At 45.8% G+C, this 21,972-nt stretch overlaps 1 protein-coding gene across 2 annotated transcripts in view; it reads left to right on the top strand.

Moving 5' to 3' along the window:
• Positions 1-6,001: 6,001 nt before the first annotated feature.
• The window catches only part of LOC142075700 (ubiquitin-conjugating enzyme E2 R2), a 53,533-nt gene continuing 37,562 nt past the window's right edge, over positions 6,002-21,972 (top strand). The window contains exon 1 of one of the 2 annotated variants that reach the window (XM_075137471.1): positions 6,002-6,256. In XM_075137471.1, the coding sequence (XP_074993572.1) occupies positions 6,080-6,256 (177 nt within the window). In that variant the 5' untranslated portion in view covers positions 6,002-6,079. The remainder of the gene's footprint in view (positions 6,257-21,972) is intronic. The other variant, XM_075137472.1, reaches the window with a different exon arrangement.

Raw genomic sequence — 21,972 nt, 5'->3', positions numbered from 1 at the left:
GGCAAATCAAAATAAGGTTAAAAAAGCCCGTTAAAGATTTTTTTTTTCTCTTCATTTTTCTTCTGCTTTGTTCTGAATCTTCCAAACTTTGCATTTCTCTGCTGGTGGCTACTTTGATGCAGGAGACTCCCATTAACCCAGATGCTGCCGACTGATGCTCAAAAGCATCTTTTCATCCCTGTGATGAGTTCTGCCTGAGGATCGGCTTGCCCCATTTTTAGGTGAAAGAGAGCCCAAAGGTGAATTTCGGACAGACCTTTATCCTCAAAGATTCACAGTCACTTCTCTTGAGTACTTGGATGCTTTGCTCCCCAAATATAGGAACCTATATAGGTGCCAATGTGAAGGCGGGGACTCTTGTACGCCCATTCTCTTTTTTTTTTGGGGAGGTGAGGATCAGCCTGTGCAGTATTGTTGCATTGCTCACTTGGGCAGCAGAGCAGCGAATTGCACTTTGATTTCCTTCATTAAATGCTGAGGGAGGTTTTTTGGGGAAATCCTTTCTTGGAAAGAGGGGATTAGTGCCTGGGCTGAGATCCATCACTGTGGTGTTTGTCTGCCTTCTGCTCTGGGACCGAGGCGTCTAGCGTAAATAAAAGAAGTAACCCCAGATTCCTCTGTTCCTGGTTCCTCCAGGGCAGAGAAACCAGCCTGCAAAGCCCCAAGTGGTGTTTCCCCTCGGCCCACGGGCAGCGTGTGCTGCTGCGGTGGGAACGATGTGCTGCCAACACCGGCATGGCCTTGGCTGGAGATTTGCATCCAGTCTGGGCAATGGCACTCCAGGAAGAAGATGGAGGAAATAATCCTGGCCCCTCTCTCTATCTTCCATATCCCCGCAGTGATCTGGACAAGAAGAAATGGGATGAGATTCGCCGGTGGGGGCACCCAACAGCTCTCTAACAGGGAGGTGAGCTGAGCCCAGAGACACGTTGACCTAGGAGCAAATGAATCCCCACTTTGGGCAGTTTGAAGGACGGATATTAAAGAACTGGTTGGGCAAATATGTCTTGGGCTGCTTAGGACAAGCTGATACTGCCTTGGGGCAGGAGCTTGATGGGGTGGAATTCCAGATGTCCTGCTCTGCTTCAGTACAGCCCAAGGAATAGCTGTCGGTGGTTTGAGTTACAAGGGGCTCTGGCAGGGGCTGTAAGCAGTTTGCAGGGGAGCTAAGCAGAGCTCCTACCCCCTGCCTGATCTTCTCCATCACAGGGGCATCCATCTGACGTGCTAGGGGTGAGAGACAGGGTTAAAGTCTAGGCCAGAGTCCCCAGGATCCCTGCCGATGCCTCGCCAGAGCAGAGGAGCAGGGAGGAGGCAACAGAAGAGGAGATGGTATTGTCTTTTAGCCCAGGTGAGTCGGGTTTCCTAGAGGAAGGAGCAGATGTCTCATCCTTTGGGTCACTCAGGAAAGAAATTGGATAAAGCACCGAAGAATATCATGTGAGACGATCCTGCCCCAAGAGCAGAGGCGTAGGTGGGACCTGCCCCATCTTCCCACCTCTTGTCCCCTCTCTCCCCTAGCTCATGGGGCAGTAATCCTCTAATGTGACACTGAGACAGCGTTTGCATTTTCAAAGCTTCTGCTGTTGCTAAGCAGAGGAGTCAACCCTCAGTTTGTCATCCTTCACGAACGTGGCTCGCAGGAAGGAGGAAAGAGAAGAGGAAGAGAGATATTAAAAATAGATGATGAGAACAAAGCAGAAAGGACTTGAGAAGTTTTCATCTCAGATTTACATAAGGCGCCGGTGGCATCTTGAGGTCCAGTTTACAACGACAAGTTCCGCTGCTGGGGGCTGGACTAATGGCGTGTGTAGCCTTCTCCTCTCCCGGTGAGACTTCCCCTTCCTGGAGCCACATGTTCCTACACCAGACCCTATTTCTTGTTCTCTGAGCCCAAAGAACAAACCAATTCCTTCCGGTGAAAAAAAAAAATAGAGATGAAGAGGGGACAATATGGTTTGTGGCAGAGCACACCCCACGGAGAGCCCTGCTTCCAGGCAGGCAGTGACCATCCATGGAAGAGCAGCTAAAGGAGGAGGAGGAGAAGGCTTCATCCTTTCATTGCGATATATCGGAGCTGATTAGGGGGGAGAAATGCCATACAATAAATCAAAAAGTTATGTCAGCCACAGGGCAGCCGGGGCTAGGGGATGGGGACACCAGGCAGAGCAGCTGAGCCTCCCCGGGAGCGCGGGCAGAAATGCAGGCAGGAGCCTCGGAGGGGGCTGCCCAGGCTTCAAAGTGCTCTGTTGCTTCAACAGTTTCTATGTTCTGTGAGCAGTGGATGTTTTTGTAGGAGACAGGAAAAAAAAGTTGGGGGGAAAAAGACCAATATTCTCTCTAAAAGCAGGCCTGATGGAAAAATTTCAGCCTGCCCTATTGAATACACCAGGGCTTTCTTTACTTTCTGCCTTGCATGATTACGTCTTTCGTTAACATTCGAGACAGGCAGCAGGTGGAGATAAGTTCCGAATAGCTCCAAACTTTGCTTCTCCCATCTCTCCCAGCGTTAGGCTGGTTCAGACAAAGCAGTGGAGGCTGGCTGCAAGGAAAGGTGTTTTGACTACCATAGAAATAGGGGCAGCGCAATCCCAAAAGGGCTCGGCTCCCACCCGTTGAATCAATCCAACATTCTCCGAGCCTGAGCAAAGCTGTGTTTCACCGGTGAGCTGGGATGCCACGTTAACGGAGCAGAGCAGGCAGGTCCTTGCTGGCTGGCATCGACTAGGAAGGTCACAGCGTGGCCCTCCAGTTCGGATGTGTTATTAGACTCATTAGCAATGAAAATGGGGCACGTGGAGGGGCAGCTGGAAGTGGGCGCTGGGGCGGGGACATTTGGGAATGATGGTGGCCATGACATTAAACCTGGGTGTTTGGGAGGTGGGGATGGAGGTGTGAATGGGGCTGATAGGGTTTGGGGAGGAGGGAGCAGTAATGAAGCATGGGCAGCTGGGACTGGGCTCTTGGGACTGGGAAGGACTGGGATGAAGCCAAAGACTCATTGCTGACCCCCATCGTGGGGCCGGGTGGGACCTGGCAGGCAGAGGTGAAAAGCTTTCTCTCTCCCGGAGGAAGCACTGCTGAGAGTATTGTGTCTGGAACCCTCCCAGATGTAGTCCAGATGTTGAGATACTGAGAAGGATGGCCAAACCCAAAGGTGATGGAAGTACCTGCCACCCAGGAAGCCTGGCACCAAAGTCAGAGTGTGGCTGCCGCCCACGTGTCCTGCCGGTCAGCTTGATCCCGTATTGATGAAACATTACATCCGTCAACCCAAGACATAAATAAAAACACGGGTCTGAGCTCCCACCAGAAAACACACTCAGCATGGTACAGCCCGGCCACCGAGGAGCTCCTCCAACAAACGGCGTTTTGGCCACACAAGCATTTATGATCCAGCCCTCCAGCCCCCAGGCTGAGGTTGTGAGAGCAGAATTAAGCAGCTTTCTGTAAATCTGAGCTCACTCAGAGTGGTAAGGAGTGAGCGACGGTGGCTGGCCTGTGCCTGCGTGTACAGGAACACGCGCTTTGTCGCAGCATAGCTGGGCAAGCCGGAGATGGACAAGGGATGTTCCTCCAGATTACCCCATGGCAGCGAATGAGAGCTCATCCCAGCTCATGAGAAAACCCATGCCAGTCTCCGCAGGGACTTCCAGGGTAAGGTGGGATTTTGCAAGGGCCTGTGCCCCTGGCACGTCAAGCTGGAGTATTTAGAATCATAGAATCATTTAGGTTGGAAAAGACCTTCAAGATCATCGAGTCCAACTGAGTACAGCCTGCAGGCAGTCGCAAGCCCTGGACCGGGTACCAGTGCTGGTTCTGGAGCATCTGTGGAGGAGGTGATGGGGGCCTCCTTGGGGAGAGCCCAAGAGGCAGGCGGAGGGCAGCAGTCACAGGGACGAGCAGGAGGATGCCATGCTTGCCACTGGACCGACAGCAAATCTGTCCTGGTAACAGTTGGTGCTTGGGGAAAATTGTCTGCTTCCTGCTCTCCTCCCTGGGCGACGTCTGGAGGAGTGGTGGCTGCCAAGTGCCAGGTAGAGACTTCAAGGTCCATCTGCAGCACAGGCTGCCCCAGCTGCATGATCCCGCACCAATGCAGGGAGCCCCTGATGCCAGTCCCATGTCTTCAGGAAAGTCCATGGCTCTGGAAAAGGCAGGAGATTGGTCTAACGGTCACCCATGTCCACGGGGCTGTCCTTGGGATGGGAAAGCAGTGGGTGGTGATGGAGGTGAGGGAGAGGGTCAAAGCTACAGAAGGATGAAGGGATGATGGGACACATCCCATCCAAGGAGCAGGAGCCTCTTCGAGGTGGACTAAGCCCTGCCACGTGCAGAAGAATGAAAGAAATGCCAAGCAGAAATGGGTTAAGATATCTCAAACACGAGCTGTCCAATGAATCCCATTCCTTTCTACGTGGTAACCATGGTACTCTTGTTATTTTCTAAATAAATGTCCTGCCTCTCTGAACGTCGCCGAGTTGTTGGATGGAGTAACATCCTGCAGCAGTGAGTTCCACTGTTTAATGAAATAAATATTCCCTGTTACCGGTTCCTACTTTCTGGACAGTCCCTGTTGACTCTCCCCTTGTTCTTGCTGTCTTTTGATTGCTTTGTTCATTTAATTAATCTCTAAAGTAAAGACGCCTCAATCCCTCTCTGTACAGCAGCATCTCAGGGTCTTTAACCATTGACTCGGTGTAATCCAACGCCACAGATTTACATTAAGGCATTACACGATTTCCATTTTTATTTATCCCCAATTTTTATTTGGCTGCAAGTCCACAGACAGCAGAGATTTCCTTCAAATAACGCTGACATTTTGGGGGAGACAATACAATTAATTTAGAACTCATCACAGCCTATTAGTTATGTAAATTATTCCTGTTAGAACCTTGAATTCTTTAATTCAAGGAATACGCGTCAGCTTTTCTCTGTCAGGGCTGTTACGTCCTTATTATTTCTCCTCTCCTGGCTGAGACAAGGTGTCCAGCTTGCAAGTACATCCATGCTGGGTGCCACTGAAGCGGCTGGGTGCTCCTGTGTGCTGGCGGGCAGGTGCGCGCGTTAACGTTTCCAGAAGCGAAACCCAGATTTGCACCATCTGGGCTTGTGCTATGCTGTTTATCCTCCTCCTGGATAATTGCTTTGTTATTTTTCTTTATTTATTTTTATAACGAATAATATTTATGTTATTTTGTTAAAGACTCGCTAAGGTGTAGGCGCTCGCTCACGTTCGCAGGTCCATGTACCTTGCCACCTCTGCAAACATCTTCCTCCCTTAACCAGGTCGGGGAATGGGAGGAAGCATTGAAACTGCATTTGCTGCCTGTAGCACCTCGCACATCCACGGAGCCACGTGAAAATAACACCCGTGGCGGGGGGGGGGGGGTAACTGCCCGTTCCTCTCCTACGGCTGCTTGGGGGTTGCTGCAGGATTTTTAGGGGCCCCTGGGTCATGCGAGGTCGCTCCTCAAAACCCATCCTTTGTACAAAAACGGCTCTTTTTTGATCGTGGGTGTCTGACAGCGCAGCAGCGTGGGCCGGCCATGCCCCGCCGTACCCACCCGTGACCCCCGCGCAGCACCGCCCCCTCCGTCCCACTCCCACTCGCAGCCCAGCACATGGCTTCTGCTGCTTCTCCTTCTCCTCCTCCTCCTCCCGCGGCCCCCCCGCCAGGCGCCGCGGGGCCGGACCCCGCCGGAGGGGAGATGGGGCCCGGCCGGTGGGGACCGACGCAACCCCGAGCCGCGCGCGCGCGCGCGCCCGCACCCCCACGAGCGCTACAGCGGGGAGCGCTGCCCCTTTACGCGCGCCGGTAGGGGCGGGGCTTGTTGTGCGGCGGGGCGTGGCTTGCCGTGCGGCGGGGCGTGGCGCGGCGCGGCGCGCTGAGGTCAGCGGCGAGCGGGCGCCGTCACAAAAGGAAGTGGCGGCGGCGGCGGCCGTCAGCGCGGGGAGGGGCGGGGGCCCGCGGGGCAGCGCGGCGGCGGCGGGGGGGCGGCGGCGGCGGCGGGAGCAGCAGCGGGAGCAGCAGCAGGAGCGCGGGGCGGCGGCGGGGCGGCGGGGGCCGCGCCGCGCCATGGCCCAGCAGCAGATGAGCAGCTCGCAGAAGGCGCTGATGCTGGAGCTGAAGTCGCTGCAGGAGGAGCCGGTGGAGGGCTTCCGCATCACCCTGGTCGACGAGTCCGACCTCTACAACTGGGAGGTGGCGATCTTCGGGCCCCCCAACACCCTCTACGAGGGCGGGTACTTCAAGGTACGGCCTTCCCCCTCCCCCGCCGACGGACCGGGCCTCCCGCCGCCGCGGTGGTCCCGGGGAGCCGCCGCTGGGGCCTGCGCACCCCCCCCGCCCCCACCTCCGCCTGCCGGGCCTCTTTGTCGGGCTCGGAGGGGCCCCGGTGGGGCGGCGGGCCCGCCGCCGCTGTCAGCCCCTCCGCCCCCCGCGGGAGGGGGTCGGGGCCTGCGGGAGGGCAGGGAGGCCCGGCGCCCGTAGGTGGTGCCCCGCCAGCCGCTCTTCCCCTCCCGCTGCCCGGCGGCGGGGGGCCGGGGCCGGTCTGCAGGGCAGGCTGGCTGGGGCCTGCGGGACCTCTCCTCCCCTCTCCCTCGGGATGCGGCTCTGGGGAGAGGGGGCCGCACCACAGCCGTCCCTATTCTGTTATTGTCCTATTTTAACCCCAAAGAAAGGCAGGTACCTCATGGCAGGGTGCAAATTCTTCCCTTCCACCCCAAGCTGCCCGCTTGGCGCTGGTCTGCGTGTATTTATTTCTAAGTAAGGGGCTTCCCAACCATCCCTCGATAGCTTCACTCGTCACGTAGGAGCATCCTGTGTAGGGTGACTAATTCAGGATAAAGGCTGTGTTTTTCTCAAAACTTCATGGGCTTCAGGACTGATTTTGTGATTATCTTTCCCTCCCTGTTTCCCTTTTCTTCCTCTCCAAACTTTTAGAGGGCGGCCTTCAAAGGGCTACGGCAACACTTAATTGTTGAAGGTAGATAAATGCTTTCAATTCCTCTCTCAACCTTCCTGTTAATCCAAAAAAACTTTTGTGATTATTTCTCCTCTTGTAAATACAGTAAGCAAGAAATCTGGTGCTGCCATCCCAGAAAGGAAGTGGAGGGAGCAGACTTAAATTCTCAAAACACCTGGAGGAGGAGGAGGAATTGCACTTTTTTCTTAAAAGAAGCAATTAAAAAGCCTTGTGCCTGCAGAAGATATGTTGCATTGGGCATACCCCTTTGCACTTGACGTCCCCTTGGTCTCTGGCAAAATATTGTCCCCTTCAGCTCGCTTCTCCCAGGAGTCATCGTTTTAGTAGTGGCTCCTGCGTCTCCCATTTCATGCCCTTTGGCTTCTGTCAAACTGAAAAAAATGTCTGGATGATCTCTTTGCTTGGCTAACATGCATCTTCGATGCCTCTTGGCCTCTCTGGGTCAAGGTTTAAGAGCTTTGTTCCACAAAACCAAAATAACGTGTAGCTTGGGGAATAATAGATTTGAGTCACGTTCAGTTTGGCCTCATTGTTTTGAAGGAAGGGAAGGCTTTGGCACAAGACTTGCCTTTTGTAATGAGTTGGCTGGCTTACTCATGTAGGTGTGATAGGTATATTCTTAGACTCACCTCCATTATTACTTATTCAGGAAGTCGCTCTAGTCTTTGGTTGGTAACTGGGTCATTTTTGCATCCAAATGGTTTGGTGACCTCTTCCTGCACTTGCATTACTCATCCATTTTTTCCAAGAAATCACAATGGGTCAAAATATTTTTGTTTGGTTGGGGAGCTCTCCGAACTGTATGTTTGTAATTGTTCCTGGAAAGAAGCTGAAGCAGCCTGTGAAATAATCCAGGGATGTGTGTTAACAAGTGTAGATTTAGGCAAAGTTGCCAGCTGCCTTACCTCGGTATTATGAATGTGATATCTTTTTTCGTATTTGATGTCCTTGAACTGTCGTGCTTTTCTTCTAAATTCTTCTGAATGATCCTGTGATACTTATTTTGAGAGTGGGAGACTAGGGTTTCACGATGCCCTCACCCCTCCACAGCAGAGGGATTCCCTTCAAGCGGCATGGCTGAAGCCTGTCATATGTCGTTTCTGTCTCATCTTTCCTCCATGAAGAGCTGTGCATGGTGTTTTTTTGTTTTGGTAGCATCTGATTTTTGGTTATGCATCCTAAATTCTCAGCCACTGGAAAAAGTGGTCTGAGACCCTAATTCTGTCCCTAGAGAGGAGGAGTCCTGTTGTCCTGAGAAGTGATGTTCTTGGCTTTCTTTGTATTGGGCCTTCAGGCAAACCTTTGGATGTGTTAGACTTGGCTTACTGAATTGTTTAGAGATAAGATTAATACCCTAAACTTTATTTTGTGGGGTAACTTCTGTGATAGATTCATAGTATATGCAAGGTGAGCACTGGTTCAGATCAGAATCTGATTTATTTTTCAAGTTTCTTGGCTTGATGAAATTTCTAGCTTCATCTTGTTTTGTATTTTTAGTTTCCTAAGATTAGGTAAACAGGATTAGAAATAAGCAATTACAGGATGTAACTTTTTTTAAACTTTGTGGCGATGAGCGTTTGGGAATTTTCTTCCACTTGAGGTTTGAGGGTAGGAACTGGAGGCAAAGTACAAAGGCTTCTAGTTAAGCTCAAGTATAAATATTTTGAGGAAAACCTGTGTTTAATGTGACCTTAATAAAGAAAGTGTTAGTGATGGTTGATTGGGAATACAAACGCTTGATTTGTGCTCAGGGAGCTCTTGGAGCTGGTAACATCAGCTTTTGGCACCTTGTTTATTCTTGGAGAAATACGACCTTTCTCTCTGGGCTGTTGAACTAGCTGAATAAACTGAAATGAGGAAAGCGCTCTCTTTGCGCCTCCTTGACAGGAGCTACTGCCGTTAAAAGCTGGTTCAACATTTCAACAGATTCTGGTTTCAGTTGCTAATTCTGTAACTCTAGCGTTTGATAAATTGAAGCAGAAAACATGTCCCCCTGAATGTTTGTTTAAATGGTAGGTTATCAATACCTTAGGGCTGGCTATAGTAAAGTCAGGGACTTCTTAAAAATTCAAGCACAGCATCTAAGCATATTTTATCAACTAATACAGCATGCCTAGATCTGCTGCTTCATAGTTTAGGACCTCCCAGCTAGATGGAAAGGGCAGCAGCCTTCAGAAGCAACCACTTTGTGAAGAGCAGCAAGGGATAGGAGCAGTCCTGAACTGCAAGCCCCTGCTATACGATCAGCTGAAGGTGCACATCTGCAGTGGAGGTTATATCAACTTTTGCCTTACCTAGTGACTTTACGTAGCTATGCAGCATGACCGGGAATAACGTTTTGGGCAACCCTTTGCTTTAAGTTCCAGATTACCACCCTCAAGGAAGGAGTTGAGCTATTCCATGAACTGGTTACCTCTCATTCCTTCCTGGCAAGGCAAAAGTAGCTCAGGGTCAGTGATGTTAAATCCTCCAGAGAGGTCCAGTGATAAGAGCAAATGTCTGTCCCTCAGCTGCTGTCAGCAAGAAATTACCAGTTTGACTAAAGTTTCTGGCAGAATCAGTTGTGTTGGGCTATAGGTATTTGATTGCAATAGGTGAACTTGATTTTCGGTCCCTGGCTCATTCAGAATTTAAGGGTGAAAGGTGGGTAGACCTTGTGTATCTAAGATGTTGATTTGCTCACAGCTGATTCAGTTATTGAGTTTTTTTGAGTGACAAAGGGAAGATTTTTCTCAGAATTAAATGCTTCATGTCCAGGTCATACATAGTGCCAGTTGCTTCTTTCTTCGGTCAGCTGAGAAGGACATGGTGTCATAAGACAGGTCTTTAGATCAGACTCCACTGGGCTATGTGGTAGTTCTGAATTGCCCTGGAAACAATAGGAATGTGTTTTTCTGGTTTTGCAGGCAGTGCCTGAGCAGTAGAGAACCAGATTGTGCTGTAATCTGCAGAACTACGTGTGAGTAGTTCATCGATGCCACCTTTGTGCCATAGGCACCTTCCGTTAAGCTGAGAGAGTTCTTTCCTACATGGCAGGAGAACTTCTTCACCTTTAATGTTGGCAGCTGATACTTAAATGGGGACCACCACAACAAAGGTTATTAAGCTGTAATCTGGTGATGATAGGCGCTGGTTGGGATAGACTTCAGTGGCTGAGGGTTGTGCATGGTGGTGAAACTTTCACCATCTCAGTTGACCATTGATTGGTCTCTGTCTGCCTTGAAATCTGGTGTCTTACTTTGATGCTTGGGCCTTCAGAGCCTGGAGGTTGATAAACCTCTGCCCAATGCTTTGATCAAGCGATGTTTTTTTGCAGAACTATTAGGAAGTGTTTCCTGATGGCTTTCTCAAAGCTCTTGAGTGTTTGGTGCAATTGCACCTTAGCGTCACAGCTTTTGATTGTTTTTAAAAAAGGAAATTCTTCTCATTTTTATAGTTGAATGGTATTCTTGTGCTGGGAGCCAACCTTTCAGGGAAGGTGCAAGTGAGAAATTATACAAATAGAAACTTCATTATGAAACACAGCGCTGCCCAGAAGCATGGTTTGACCAAGTATGCTGTGTCAAAAAGCATGTTTAATGTAGAGTAAGAGTCAGTGTTAAAAGCTCCTTCAGAGGTGATTTAGGCTGGGTAGATGAAAATGAATACACCTAACATGAAAGGAAACAAGAAAAATTAACTGCATTGTTAGAGTTGCCATTTGATAGTTCTTAAGGCAATTTATTTCATAAGGTATTTTTGCTACTTGAAGGAGCAAGTCTTGACACATAAGTTGGAGGGGGGGAAAAAACCCCAAGCATTATGATTAGTTTTCTCAAGTAATTTGGGGGCCGAGTACTTGTCAAGGCATTGTTTTCCATGCTTTTTGGAACTCATTAACCGTGTGCTGTTTAGAGTTCTGTATTGCTGGGTCTCAGCTTCTTCCAAATGATTTGTTTTGATTTCAAAGCAATTTGCAATATGTGGGAATAATTTTTTTTTTCAGAGCAGGAAATTGATATGGAACTTACGGATAACTAATGGCAAGAATGAGCACCATGTTTAAAAGTTTGGTGTTGTAGGCTACTTCCCAGAAACCTTAAAATGAAGCAAATAGAAGTTTCTTAAGCACTTAGAATTATGTAACTGGTAGAACACTGAACTTCACAAAAATATTCCTTGGTGCCAAGGAAAAAATGTGTGATACTCTCAGCACAAAAGCTGCCTTCTGCAGGCCTCTGCGTTGCAAGGTGCTACAGAGCTTCTCTCAGTGTACTTAATCTTCTGTTTTTGTTGCCTTTAGGTATCATTGATGCTAATAAGCAGAGGTTTGATGCAGCAAAGGGATACGGAACTGTGGGTGAATAGAGCCTGGAGTTGGTTGCTCCGGGTCTGAAGAGCTCCCACTCAGAGCAGGCTATTTCCAAAGCGAAAGAGGTGCTAAAGTGTCTGCAGGCAGGGAGGCAAGAAACTTCTGATGCTGGTTCGCTGATCATAAGCACAGTTATGATTTCTAACTCTCAGGCCTGGGGAATACCTGATTGATCCTCACTCTGCTGTTGCATGTAGTTTTTTGGATGGCCACCTCTGTGAGCCCCACAGAACTCCCCCAGACAACTCACACAGCCTGTAGCCTGTTTTGGACAGCAGTCTATCCTCAGGAGGAAACGGGCAAGATAATGATGGTAGCCAGCTCCCAGCCCTTTCCCTAGGGCTCCTCTGATCCACGTCGGATTATTGTGTATGCTGAGAAGCACAGATAGTGATTTCCAGTTCTGATACTGCCTGAAAATACAAGATCATATGCAATTAGGTCCTGTTGTATGGCAAGAGGAGAGCGGTAGCACAGCCCACCTCTGCTATTAGAATAAAAATGGAAAGCTTTCCATTTGGAAAGATTGAGCACTGTCCGTTTGCATAATTTTTCCATTGTTTGGCTCTATTTCCATGCGTTTGCACAGAATGATCCTTGGATAACAATGCAAAGAACTGTGCCTCTTGAAATTTCTTGCCCACCTGTTCAAGAGATAATAACTAAAAGCATGTAGATAGCTTTAGATCTGGTTCATATTATAGGAATTAGTGGACGTTTTTTACTCTCTAGTGTAAGAAGGGTGTTCTTTTTAATTTTTTTGTGTAAATCCTTGAGAACTGCAGTATTGCAGTGATGTTATGCCAGTGTCTGAGTGTGGGATCACATCTGTAACTTCTCAAAAGCTCAAACATGTTTTTACCTCACTGTTTCTGAAGTCATGCGTATGCTGCCTGCTATTTTACATAGTGATATATTCACACTGGGTATCTTCTCTTTAATAGCACTTTAGGTCTATTGCATGGTGCTCATTTTGCATCTAGAGGGTAGGAAATGCCAGAAAAAACACTTGCAGAACCTTAACTCTGATCTTTGATGTGCAGTTTGGCTGTATAGTTTATGGCCATCATCAGGTGTTCATAGTAATGAACAGTAGGAACTAAACATGGAGATTTTATGTTGAACTTCAGTGTAACTGAGTTGAAGTTGGAAATGTAGTGGAGTTACAGATGGACTGCAGTGTAGATGGACTAGAGGTTATGTGACTCATAATATAGCAGGTCCTCTTATAATTTGGGCTGTGTGTGATCAGATGTGTGCATACACATATGCACGTGCACAAAATTAGCTTGCTATTTCCAGAGTGCTACTTCATTTTTAAAACCTTAGTGTTTTATCCAGCGTTATGAGTTAGAGGAATTGCAGATAATCTTACTAAGCTTTTGTGGTAGTGACTTACTGAGAATGTCTCATCTCACCAGGCAAGTTTAATAGTAATAGCTTTGGCATTGTGTACCTTCCTCTCAAGCACTAGTAGCCAAGATGAGTCAAATTGATTGATTGTCTATCTCCACATTTTCTGAAGTACTTAAAATGCATAAATATTTGCCCAACGTGGCCTACAAATAGGAGAAAAATGACAAAGCTACTGAATTAGGGTACATGTAGGATATTTTGGAATCTTGCTTGACTTGAAGAAATGTGACCTTAAGACTTCCTGGATGTTTTTTTTTTTTTAATTGAGGGTATCACCTGGAGAACAAGGGGAACGTAAAGGAGCTGTCTTAAGTGGGTGACACTTTTGGATATCATAGTATTTGTGATTAACAAAGAGAAGGCTGCCTGGCAGGCAGGCTGTGTCTTCCTCCTTCGGGTTTTAGTACTAAAAGCATAACATGATGTGTTCCCATTGGTCTGTTTTGTTGTCTTAAAGCTATGCAAGTAATTTAGAAATTCAGGTAAAGTGCTTTTGCTTGGGAGAGGAAACTTAAGTTGATAGCAGTAGAGACATGTTTGCAATAGCTATGTGATTCTTCCCCAAGTTAAGATACGTATCCTAGTTGAAGTATTTAAAACCTGTTTTAATGCTCATTGTAGCAAAATACTTGGAGGGGTTAAGATGCAAAACCCTTTGCCAGAGTATTGGAACAGTGTAAGGACCAGTGTTTAGCCAGTTGTGCCACTTGAGTCAATTCTTGTGCGATAGACTTGTCCATTGTGCAAAAATTCTTGGTTTTAAATTAATCTTTAGACATCTCTGCAGCTAGAAACCTTTTGCTGTCTGGCCTAGGCAAAGGCTGAAATAATACTCTTCTGCAGCACCCTCTTTCGCCTTATCAAAACAAAAGCCATGCAATGGAGTAGCTTTGACTTACAATACATTCTGTGAAGATGCATTTGTTCTTACATAAAGTCTGCTCCTATAAGCCTCTAATTCATGGATGTAAACTACACTGGTGTGCAAGTGTTTGCTTATCTTAGCTAGAATAACTATCTCTAAAAGCACTCACCTTTACTAAAAGAATGGGCTTCTTACAATGTATTAAAGAAACCTGAATTTCATCTCAGTGCTCCTGGTTACTTCTCTTGCAGAATAGTAACCGTAGCCACACTTCATAGCTGAATGCCTTTCAGTGGCGCATTAAGCACTATAACTTGAGAGGTTAATGTCTCTTCTGTACATTTTAAGTGTCTTGTAGCTATTACTTAAATCCCTTCTAATTTGTCATTCATGTAATAACAAAATGCCCATACCCAAATGTTTCAGATGAAGGTGCGTGGCACTTTTCGGTGAAGGTGGAAAGAAAAGGCCTTGTCTGTTCTTAGTGATACTGCCACTTCAGTGGGATCTCTGCCTAACCTCGCTTTTTTTGTTGTGGCCATGTTAATCAAAGTGCTAAGAAAAAAGGCATTGAGGCTTGACTCTTGTTGAAAATTTAGTGTTCAAATTCAGTGGATGATGGTAACGTTTCTTCTCTTCTATAATTCTTTAAGTGTCAGGTGGCTGTTTCTTGAGACAACTACAGCCATGTTTAAACAATTCTCTATAGAGGACCTGTTGCCACTCCTTTTTTTTTTTTTTGAAAGAACTTCTAAATGAAACTAGGCATTTTATATTGCTGTATGATCTCCATTGGAGCATATAAAAATGAAAGCTTTGAGACCAACATATGGAATGATTTCCATTTTTCAGTGTCTGCCAGAAGCCAGAAAGCTTATGTGCTTCAAAATTTGACTAATATGCTTTCCGTGAAATGTAACTGATTTTTTTTTTTTTTTCCCCCTGCTGATAGCAGTCTTTCATTTGTGTGGAAGAAGCTTGGCTGCCTTTGGCCTGAAATACAGCAGTAGTGGCACTACCGGGAGAAGCTGCATAGGTGGGGTGGACTTCACTAAGGCTGTGAACATTTAGGCTTTTACATTTTGGAATTGGCTGGATTTTTTTTAAAAATTTGTTAATACTGAAGTTTGTTTTGACCCTTGGAAGTTTATGGGCAGACTCATCAGGAGCTAAAGACCAGCCTCGGTAGGGTCATTGTGGCATGTCACTCTGGAGATCTATTTTAAATGGCAATAATAGCCGAGTTCATGGTCTTGAACCCATATCATCCATGGCTGTCTTCAGCCAATCATAGCTGTATTGGCTGCTACTAAGGAGGGATGGGATAAGAAGGCTGCTGGTCTTGGCCATTTTCTTCTGGATGTTATGGAATATCTGGCTTCTAATGCTGTTAGAGGTGATACTCTGATTTCACTGATTCGAAGCAGCCCGCTTAATGTTCAACTTGTTAATTTTCATCCAATTTGCAGACTTATCCCATACCTACTAAGTATTTAGGTGTTCACTTTGGTTCATGTCTGTGGTGTGAGTGATATGCTTATGCTTGGGTTCTTCAAGCAGGGAACCATATTTTGCCTGGAAGGGACAATTAAGTAACATTCTGGCAATCAACAAAAGCTGTGAAGAGCCATGCTGCTTAATGCTAATGTCCATGGAGACCGCAGCTAGGCTGGCTGCTGTAGGTGTGTGCTGCCTCCCTTAGCCAGGGAGCTGCCTGCTGGGAGCTGTAGGCGTGGTGTTAAGTGGTGGATCAGGTCAGGTTGGGGTAAGGGTTGTGAGTAACCATCCCAAAGCATGGCATTGCCTGTTCCCAGGCCTCATGGGGGTGCAATGAAATGTCACATGGGGATATCTTCAGCACGTGCGCCATACTTGAGAACTTGCCAGCTCTCCAGGTAGGTAATGCTGCTGTGGGGTTAGCTCTGTGCAATGGCAGAGGCATGGAGGATGGCCTGCTTGGCCACAAAATACCTGTCATCGTGATGCTACCAGTCCTCTTCATCTGTCTTGGGGTCTCTGGGAATCCAAGCCCATCTCAAGTGTCTCCCTCTTCCTTAATTTCTCTTCCTATACTGGACTGACTGAACTTTGGGTGGTGACTGAGGGCCGACATAAGGTCACCACATGTGATCTGATTGGAGCTCCTGGTGTCTCAGCCTTGTTCTCTTTCATCTTCCCCTCTGCAGCTCTCAGCTTTGAGCATGTGGATGACTTTCACCTATTTCCAAGAGAACAGTGAAGTATTTTTGACCTGCCTACTTCTAACCAATACTTGTAAGATGGCTGGCTTCTGCTATTAAAACAAAAGTAAGCTTGCAGGTGATGCTAGGGAGAGTCTGTGAGTTGTATTTCAGAAAATCTAGCAAAGCTCTGGTTGGAGGTTAGTGGACAGAAAGAAGCTCTTCAGGTGTTGGCATCTGTATCAGTTCTGTTATATCTTTAACTCTTGCGTGCACCAATTTATTTGGGATCTCCTAGCTGTTTTGTTCAGCATGCATTATTTCATAGCTGGGGGTGTAAGTAAGTTTTGGGGGTTTTCTTCCCTTGTTAAATATAGAGCAGTGACTTCTGTGCTCTAGAAAGAAGAATAGATACAGTATGTTTCCTGGAACAAACTCTGTATAAATAGTGGGTTTTGCATTATTGTCATCTAAACTCTATTCTAAATCTCTTTCTAGTAAAAAAAAAAATTACTATGAAGGAGGTGTTTTATGTTAGACAAACACAATGATGGCACTGCGAAGGAGATTCCCTATGCTTGGAAGGGACTTCAGTTTTGTTAGACTACTTTTATGTGATGTGATATGTGCAACTGTAGTAATGCAGAAAAACTGAGGATAACAAAATTTAGGCTGAGCCGAAAGCCTACTATTAACACTTGGTTGGCATGTTGAATTTGGATCTTAATTTGCAGATTAATAACTAGATTATGTCAACCTGAAATAAGAGGGTTATGGGAAATCGGCTTCTTCCAAGAAAAGTTTGTGTCTGTCGCTAGATGCTTTTATGGCCAACCAAACATTGTCTTCTGCTAGTAGCAGCCAACAAGCTTTCTTTGGTACATGTTTAGTTGAGCTTTGTTTAGTAAAGCTATTAAATATTGCTGTGTCACATTTACTCTGACTGTGAATTGCTACAATCTGATGTTACACGGGGTGAAAGGGATGCACAATCCGGAATTCATCATCTGTTAGGCCCTTTGTGTGGGTGAAGCGTGGCACTTGTTGAGAATAGTCTGCGGATGCTACACAAACAGGATGAGAGAGCCAGTGCAGTGCATTGTTCTAGATCTGTTGGTGAATGTAAGAGGTGCTCATCTGAAGGACACAGGGCTAGGACTGAAAGAGTCGTGTAGAAGTATGGGGGCTTTGTACAGCTTTGAATGTAAGGTAGGGCCAAAATGTTCTTTGACAACAGTAAGAGGCAGTATAATTTAGTGAATAGGATAGGGACTAAAAGTCTTCTATCTGTAATGGGTTTGTATTCATGATCCTGGATAAATTAACATTTTTATGTAAAATGGGTATATCTTATAATAGCATAGTTGACTAAATCTGTAGGTAGAAAGCAGTTTGCTTTTTATAAATAGCACATGGGAAAGCTTTCTTTCAAAACAAATTCAACTTGTGTGTTTACAAGTACAGTATTTAAATTTGGAATAGCTGAAGAAATTGTCAAGCGAATAGCTTTCAGGCTGCTTAAGCACAAAAGCAACGAGATTTTTGGAATAAGAACTTCTGCGTATTCGTGGTTTTTAAAAATAAAAACCTGAGCAGTTTCCTGAAGCGCCCCAGCACAGATCCTGATGTACTGACAAGTCACACTCCTCTGCACAGACTTTGTCTGTGAGGCAGCTGCAGCAATTCTCTAAGAGCAAAAAATAAAGCTGGGGTTGTGTAACTTAACCTGGGGGAGGAGGGGGACATTCCTGGTGTTGAAGAGAAAGCCATCAAGTCAAGGCCTGGGTATGTAGGCTTGCTGGGGGAGATGTATGCTATGCAGGCTTCACAAATAATCCTCAGAAAGAGTGTATCGGGGAGAATCTGGGTAAGCTTCTTGTTGGAGGAGGCAAAGCTATGCCTTGCCTGCCTCGTCGTGTGAAATGTCAGAGGGATCTGCACGGATTTTGGAGCTACCCAGCTTTTTTACCACCCACCTTTGGGACTTCTTTCTTGTACTGTCTTAATTGCTCCAGCTCCTTGTGCCCTTCTACTACAGCCACCCCAGGTCTTCTCTCCTGTGCTTTGAAGATTAGGTTCAAAATAAAGCCTCTCAGCATAGCAAAACCGGCACGCGGGATTTGATGTCAAGTGTGGAAGTGTGAAATGGCTCGCAGCTTCGTAGCACGGCCAGGGGAACAGCCTGGTGCAGCTGGCACGTTTGCAGGGCAAGATTTGGTTCTAGTAAGTTAAGACGAGGTTTAAAGTATATTACTGACATGCCTCTGAGTTCTGTTGTGCTTGTCACTTGAAGTGCAATTACCCAGGCTATGCCACAACAGTGAGCTTAAAACACACGGGCAGAAAGCCAAATTCTACACTTAGCAAGCACTTTAAATAGAAAACTACAACACAACTGACCTGCAGGTACCTTTCCTTTTATAAGGAAAGCTGGTGTTTCTAACTGCCAGAGGCTTCTTTGCTTTAGTTATAAATGCATTGATAAATGCTGTTGCATAACACTTATTCGCTAAAATAATGTTTGGTCACAGCTTCATGTGATTGCCATGTAGAGTTTGAGTTTCAGGCGGAATATAAAGTCTTTTCCTGCTCTAGTTTTGTTAACCTTGTATTAATAGGTATGGTGAAAGGAATACTCGGGGCTTTCTCCAGTGACATTGTGTCAACCGTGGCAAACCACCAAGGTTCACAGTACTAAACTGTTGAGATCATTTTATAGTGTTTAAGTATGTCTGCATTGCAGCAATGGCACATTCGACCTGTCTCAAGCACAAGTAGTGGTCTGGTAGCGACAGCACGATATTTAACACCAGTTGTGAATTGACCCAGCTTACGAGTTGGTTTTGCAGCCCGTGCTTAATCCCACGTTGCCATGGTTAGACTGCTACCAGTATCCGTGCTAACGGATGCAAAGCTAGTACAGTTGCAGCTGTAAATCTGTGTGTAAGTCACAGCAGCGAGGGCCATGAAGACGTAAACTTGAGAAGCTGGTCTCGTACGGCTTCAAATGCTGACAGTACAAAGACGCTGGTGGCTTTGTTGGTGGTAGAACTTAACCAAACCTGGCTTAACTGTTTCTGTTGGCTTATCCCATATTTTATAAGATGTAAATTCTGATCAAAGCTGCTCTTGTGATTGAAGTTGTGATGCCTTCTTTTTTGGGTCTAACACAGATGGATTGGGGGAAGGAGAGTGCTGTGCAGGTTATTTCCTTACTTTTTTTGTTGTGAAACTCCTAGAAACTATTATCTTCTGAGGACTTAGCTGCTTGCAGAGCTCAGCTGAATTGGCCACCAGGTTTCGTAGCTGCCACGGCAGAAGAGTCTGGCAGCTTAAGCCTCACTTCGTTAAAACATGCATATAGCTATGGGGATTATCCACTTATCACAGAACTTCCACAAAGAAATAATTTTTTTTTTTAAAAAAGACACCTATATGGGCGTGCATTTCAAGGCCTAGCTGAGTTTGATAAGTATTATAAGAAATATTGAGTCACACTCTGCTTCTCTTGGTAACAGAAAACAAAATAAAAGGAGACTTACGTGAGTTATTGAAAGCGACAGCATAGGCGTGCATAAACCTGGTTTGGATGTATACCTCTCTGATCTCATCTTCCCCTTCATCGCCTCAGTGCCTTGGGATTTAAGCTATCAGACTTCTTCCAGCTTTACAGAAAGCCTCACTTCTAAGGGTATAATTAAAACAAATCTGTTCCTATGAAAAGAACTTGAGATTCTTAGGACAGAAGATCTCAAAGGCTACTAAAAGCTTAAAAAAAAAAAAAAAGAAAAAGCCAGATTTTAAAATGACTGTTTCTGGCAGCTGATTTCCTAGAAGTCATGGTGAACGGAAGGGAAGCCCAAGATAGATGAGCTGAGGTGCTGGTGTTGATGAAGTGGTTGTCTTGGCAACTGCAGTCACTTAAATATCTCTAGGAAAATAGCTAGCAAATGTTAAGATTGAGAAATGGCGACGGGTTGACAGAAGAACCAGGAGCAATGAGCAGCTTGAGGTTTATACAGGGAATTGATTTGACTACAATAGGAAGTTGCTCTTTTCAGTGGTGGGATTGAGTGATGCAACCCTGATGGTTCTTCTCTTGTAATGACTATGTGTCTGGCCACCCTCTTGCTGCACGAAGCAAGATCCTTGGGGAGAAACGCTGACCTCCCAGGTATATTAATTCCCAAATAGTGGCAGATGAATGTGGTGTGAATTCAGGTACTGCCGGAGTGCTTCGTTTTGCAGCCCCAGTGTTGGATGGAGTCGTACAAATATTGCAGCAAAACCAGTGCAAACTAAATCCTGCATGCAAGCAGATACACGTATGAGAATTGTATTCCGTGTCAGAGCTAAATTGCAGAAGCTGCAACTGTGTCAGGGATTGTTTTAGGCCCTTGTAGTGCTTATCGTGGTGAAAAATTGAGACATCTTACCATGTGTGTTTTGCTAATCCTGATTGCACATGCTGTTTTGTGGTTCTGTAGGTAAAACTAGGAAGTTTTAATCTTTGCCTTTCCTTGTGGAGCACTTAATTCTCTTTCACGTTGGCACAAAAAACAAACCCCAGAGAAAGCCTGACTGACTAAAACGAGCAGAGTTTGGGCCAATTGTTTCCTGCTGCCACAAGCATATTTGTAACTGCCAACTATGACAGGTATTTCTACAGGCACTGAATCTTAAGCAGAACACCAGGTGCTTGGAGAAGTTACAGAAGACTAAGTGTACGCTTTCTGCCTCTCACCTAATAGCTGGTTTCTGAGCTTCTCTTTGTATAGTAACTTGTGAAAAGTCATGGTCAAAAGCTTTGTTCAAATGGAAGTGGAAAACTTGTAAGCTACTTCTTGCTGCAAAAGGCAGTAAGTGGTGAAAACTGGTGATAGGATCAATTTCCTATTACATTTTTTCCTTTTTTTTCTGGGAAAAATCCTACCTTACAGATACAGGAACAGTCACTATATATATATTTTTTTTACCTGCATGTTTAAAAGCTACCTGGCTCTACTGGTAGTGGTCAGGATGCTAGGCAGATGCGATGTTTCTGTGATGCAGATCCAGTTTGGCGCTCTGGTTATTTCATTCAAAGCTTTAATCATTTGACCAGCTATTTCTGCTTAGCCACATTTTTTAGCACAGGCAAAATCTCTTCTAACTTTCTCTACTAGCAATGTAAGCCAGTGTTACAATTAATAGTTGATTGGACTTCTGAAGCCTTGCCAAATTAGGGGGAAGTTTTCTTTGGCGAGTGACATCAGCTTCTGCAGTACTGAAATGTTAAAGTGAAAAATTGCAGTCCCTGGTGTAATGCAGATACTGATGGTAGGTTTTGTATTCGTGAGTAGCTTTTGCTGAAGGAGCAATGGCAAAAATACCTATTTAGGTTTTCCCCCTCTTTCTAGCTTATAAGCTTTTACCCTGTCTCACATCACCCTCTGACCCTTCAAGGTGTTCTTACACTGAAAGTGCTAATCTCAGATACAGGACTTCAGACTTCTTACGATTTCTGAAACTTCGTCTTACACTGATCAACAGATTAAGGTTCACAAATCACCTCTGGAAGTAGTGGTACATTTTCCAAATACTTCCTATCATGGGCGAAGAATATTTAATTTAAAAAGTGAGGGAGTATGGGATGAAACCTGGATGACCTGATGTAAACTCTTTGAATTCTCTATTTATAGTGGGATGCTCTGCTGTTTGGATCTGCTATTCTTTTTTATGTCTGCTTTCACTATTTTAACAGCTAAAAGTTCCAAAAAGGCCTGGTACAATCAAAACCACCCTCTTGTCAAAATGAAGCTTGATATAGGGAGCTTTATAGACTAGGCACGTGAGTAGTCTGGGTTTTCTGAAGAGAGCATATGGTAGCTGACACTTCAGCTGGAGATGACTTGGTAATTATAGCTCCTTTGTCTGAATCCCTCTGCCATTTCATGGGGCTAATGGCAAATTAAGCTGCTCTTTGTAGATGCAAGGAAGGCAGCCTGCTAAAAAATATTTGGTTTCTGCACATCTTTAATTATTCTATCAAACTTGCACTGGTCCGAAAGCTTGGAGTCCAAGGTATGAGGTCAAAGTGGTTAAACTCTCCTAAAATGAGTGAGTAGTCCTACCACCAGTGACAAACCTTCTGAATGGAGAAGGACCTCAATTCTCTCACTGATTTGTTTT

The sequence above is a fragment of the Calonectris borealis genome, chromosome Z, assembly GCF_964195595.1.
Source record: "Calonectris borealis chromosome Z, bCalBor7.hap1.2, whole genome shotgun sequence".
Lineage (NCBI taxonomy): Eukaryota > Metazoa > Chordata > Aves > Procellariiformes > Procellariidae > Calonectris > Calonectris borealis.
The sequence above is the reverse complement of the archived record's forward strand: the minus strand, read 5'-3'. Positions and strand labels throughout refer to the sequence as shown.